The sequence below is a fragment of the Anopheles cruzii genome, unplaced genomic scaffold (assembly GCF_943734635.1).
Source record: "Anopheles cruzii unplaced genomic scaffold, idAnoCruzAS_RS32_06 scaffold01750_ctg1, whole genome shotgun sequence".
NCBI lineage: Eukaryota > Metazoa > Arthropoda > Insecta > Diptera > Culicidae > Anopheles > Anopheles cruzii.
The window spans coordinates 1-4417 of record NW_026455335.1 but is presented as its reverse complement, the minus strand read 5'-3'; the positions used below and the strand labels follow the sequence as shown (position 1 = coordinate 4417).

At 39.2% G+C, this 4417-nt stretch overlaps 1 protein-coding gene across 1 annotated transcript; it reads left to right on the top strand.

The window, feature by feature from the left end:
- Positions 1–3835: 3835 nt before the first annotated feature.
- LOC128276615 (secreted acidic protein 2-like) lies at positions 3836–4272 on the top strand (the record flags this gene model as incomplete). The annotated part of the gene is made up of 2 exons (XM_053015072.1): positions 3836–4124; positions 4194–4272. Coding segments are annotated over exons 1-2 (298 nt in total), but the record flags the coding sequence as incomplete, so codon positions are not given.
- Positions 4273–4417: the final 145 nt, after the last annotated feature.

Here is a 4417-nt window from a genome sequence, read left to right as displayed (position 1 = left end):
CTTTCTATTTATGTGTCTAGAATGTTCCGATTATTGATCCATAGATTATTTGTAGCTACGTCATTCATTCATTTCTATTCTATATGATCCCTTGAGGCTTGAGGTACAGTTGTTTAGTCACACACATTTAGTCACTTACATCACATTTGTGGACATCTTTGAAGATTAAATTGTTTATGTCGATGCTTGGTTTTGTTTGTAGGTGGAAATGAAATCCCCACTAAACGCAATTTTTCAGAAATGGAATTGATTGTAGCACAAATGAAGGTACTGCTAATTAAATTAGAAACATCAGTTGAAACCCTCTAGTTTCGGTATTCTGTTTAATTGACACAGTCCCCCTATTCATGAGTATTGGGTAACACGACCATAGCATTAAGACACATTGCCATAGACGAACACTTGGACAGCAAGCGCTTAAGATGTATTTATGGGTCACTCGATGATCAGTAGTCTGGAGACAGTGCGACAACATAGGCTGTTTTGATTAAGAACGTAGGATTAATACCTTTTCGCGTGGCAATGACTTGAGGTGCGGAAGCTATTGAAACTGCAAGCCTTTCCTATCTATCTCTTTCTTTCGCAATTTCCCAGCATACAATCACGGAATGTCTGTGTGACGATATTTTGTTTCGAGTATTTTCGATGTCCCTGCGCGTAATTCTATTGCACTATCGCAGGGCCCTACGTGCGTGTATTAACCAGAGTAGGTGCTGATTGAAAATCAAGCCAGTGAACAAGGCGCTGATCATATATTGTTCATCAGTCAGACTAAAGAATCAGGTAGCGTGCATTCAATGGTCTGAGTGGAAATATTGAAAAAGGATTTTATCGAAGTTGAATACATTTTGACTTTTCGAAACATTTTTACCCATAGACGGAGGCTGATATGGCCATAAACTAACGTCATGCAGAAATTTGTGTCGTTCACATTTCTACGTATAGATACAACTCCAAGGTAGCCACCTGACGCGTAATTCATTCCCATAGCGCTTTTTTAAAGAATACCTAGAGTACAGGGTGCGTACCATACGAAGTTGTCCCGGCTAAGCTGGTAAATTTACACACCGTACTCGGACGATCACCGAGGACATAGTGGTGTTTGATACTCAAAATAGAAACAATGGACGATTGTTAAGCTTCAAAACGGTTTCAAGTAGCAGGTTAGAACGAAAGATTCCACAATTCTAATGTTTTTTTTTTCAGTTTTCTCGAGTAGTTCATGTTTCCTTACTATACCTACTACATATCACACGCCATGTTCAATAGCAATCGTAAAGGAACATCTTCATTTCACAAGAAAAGCTCCCACGTTTTGCAACCTAAAATCATGCCTGCTTTGATTTCGTATTGAATTGTCATGCAGGAGAAGGAGATTGAAGTTTTGTAAATATTCCTAAGAGCAAGAAATATTTTGTCAACGCTCTGGCTTGTTGCTGGTTGCTGTTATACAGAGGAAGCGTCTTAGCGCGTCCTATTTTTTAACAAAATCGTACAATGGGCCTGCTGAACGAACCTAACCTCTTATTAATACCTGGTGTCTGCAGCTTATCCGCAATACCTCTCTTGTCAATAGCTAAGAAAAAAACAGACATCGCCTGAATGTTGATCGGAATAATACTTCTTAAACAAAATCCTGAAGGATCAGATACGAGTGACTTTAGGAAGAAAAAGTATCCAATGTAAGAAACAAAATTGATGATAATTTGAGAAAAAAAGGATACCTTCCTTATCTTATAGGACACAGATAGCTGGGCAATCATGAATTCTAGTATACATTAAATGCAATCTTACAAAAAAAACCACCAAATCTTCTTCACGATGGCAACAATGCACAAAGATATTGCAAAAGAAAGGAAAAAAACTACTGCCAGATGAGGGAAAAAGTGAAATGAGGGTGTCATAAAGAGATTGCGGATGAATAGTTGTGTTTTATGTTGGTCTATGGATGTGAATAGAAGTATGTGAGGCAGTTAACAAATCGGCCAGGCATCGTTCTTGAAGTAGTTTCAACATAAGTTGCATTCGAAAAGTCTCATATATGTCAAAACGGTATACAAGCACATTGGCAATATTATGAACCTCATGGTTTAGTCACAATTGGTCGTGCATGATTTGGTAATATCAGCCGTATGATGTGATTCGAATTTCCGTTCTACATGCCTATTGAGTATGGCTAGTGCGAAAGTACTACTGTGGTATTGGTTTTCGGAATGTCAACGTTATTATTTATTGTATAATCAAGAATTCATAATTTGTATTATTGACTGCACAAGCAAACGTTTGCATGCACCATCCAGCTGGGGGCCGGCTGTTGAACAGCCGACAGTTGGACGTCGGAAGATGCTGGTCGTTTTCGGTTCAAGAAAGTTTAGGTCGAATTCATATTTTTTTCTTCTTTTAACTCTTGTAGATCGGTTATGCGAGCGCGAGCGATTATAATTGAGCAGTTTTTATTTGCGCGGCAGCATATCTCTTAAAATGGATACGCATGCAAGTTCTAACATTTTACCACGTGTTTTTGTATAAGATACAGGCATCACTCAATCGAGTGACATTTCGTTACTAGATAGCAACATCCGCCATTAATAGGTTAGTTTTGGTAGTTTGATTACATTTTCTCGGCCGTATTGCGTTAACCCTTAATTCTGACTGGCAGGCGAGTATGATCGAACAGTCGTGGCATGCATGAATTAGAAGAGACGGCGATTGATCGTTTGAGGAGGAGGATCGTATCAACCGAAAGCTTCCTTACGTGTACGCACACGCAAGTAGACAAAAGGGGCGACTCTTGCCTAGGATTAATTGCCTCGAGTAGATGCAAGCAAACTGATGCTATAGAATGAATTCGTGCGTTAAACTTAATTTTCCGGATGGTGGTTTGGATAGTGAAGCAAATCAATAAACAAAACAAGACAAAACCTATGCGTAATATAATTAGCTAAGGAACAAAAATAATTAACAAAATGAAACATAAAAAAACAATGTTGCTGTCTCGTTATTGAAGGTGTCGTATATTATAATAAAAATAAAAGTGGGAAGTAGAAACAAATCACACGCTAAAAAGTGCAAAATGTCGTGTATGGTTCGCTGTCTCAATTAGATGGATCCGTGTTTTGAGTCAAGATATTTTATGTCCTCAAGTATCTGTTATATTTTGAAAGGTAAGTGAAGTGATTAGAAAGAAAAGGCTACAATCTCTAGAACTTCACCTCCGATCTCCGTTACCATTTGTACCCGAAACGTGAAAGAAATGTAAAACGAGAAATAACTAAACCTTCTCCATCGGAGTTGCTGACAATTTTGAAATGAAAAAGGGGGTTGTAGTGATAAACATAATGTTCTCATTCAACATTAGCCATGATTACTGTTTATTTGAAATACCTTTTACTTCAAACTGGTGTTTGGTAGAGTACGACGCTTTGGGCGTCTGGTTTTACTTGTTTTTTAAGGCGGCTAATAGCAAAATGTGTCTTCCATTTTGCTCGAGTTTAACTTAGTTTGTAGTCTTCTGTTAGAATTCATTGCCAGACAGTACTTTTAACGTTAAATTGATTGGGCTTTAAACCAATTAATCGAACCCTATGGGTCACAGTTACCGAGATGTGTAACGTTCCTTGAGCCCATGTACTGTGGCATGTCTTTTTTCCGCAGCTGTTTGTGCGGACAGTTCAATTGCGTACAATTTGCCATGCATACGAGTATAACTAAGTCAATCTCTTTTGTATACCCCAATTCAGCATACATTTTACGCATGCGCCGATGCGCCGGTTTCTCAGCCGTTAAGGGTTTACGAAGCGTCAGCACGAATATAATTAAACCCGGCCAAGTTTCCTGCTGAAGTTCAGTGTGAATTTTGTTGATGTTCATTGCCACTCTATGTTTGCTGTGTAACTTGGCCTACAATGGAGACCAATAGTGAACTGATCCGAAAACGTGCTGAAGTGGTATTTGAAATCGCGAAGGACCTGCTAGTTGATGACGACGACAACGACGACGACGGCGGAGATATCGACGAGGAGGAGGATTCCTTTGGTGATAATGACGAATTAGAGGAGGAATCGAAAGAAACCGATCGTGACAGTGACGGTGGAACAACAAGCAGTGCGCAGGATGCAAAAACGGTATTGATTTGGTGCCACGGACGGTCGAATCATGTCGGTTAACATAAAATGTTCCTCCCTTATCGCTAGGAAAAACACAAACGTAAAGGATCGCGTGAAAAGAAAGGCTGGCTGCACACTGTAGCAGGTGTAATAGTGCGTCCTATGGGTGAGTCACGATAAAAAAAAAGTTAATACACAGAAACTGACGTCATTTTATGCCGAAACATTTGCTGTTTGGATACTTCAGGTAGTAAGCTGAAATGGAACATCAATTTTAATCTAGATGTTCAAGCGTCGAACAAGACCGGTCA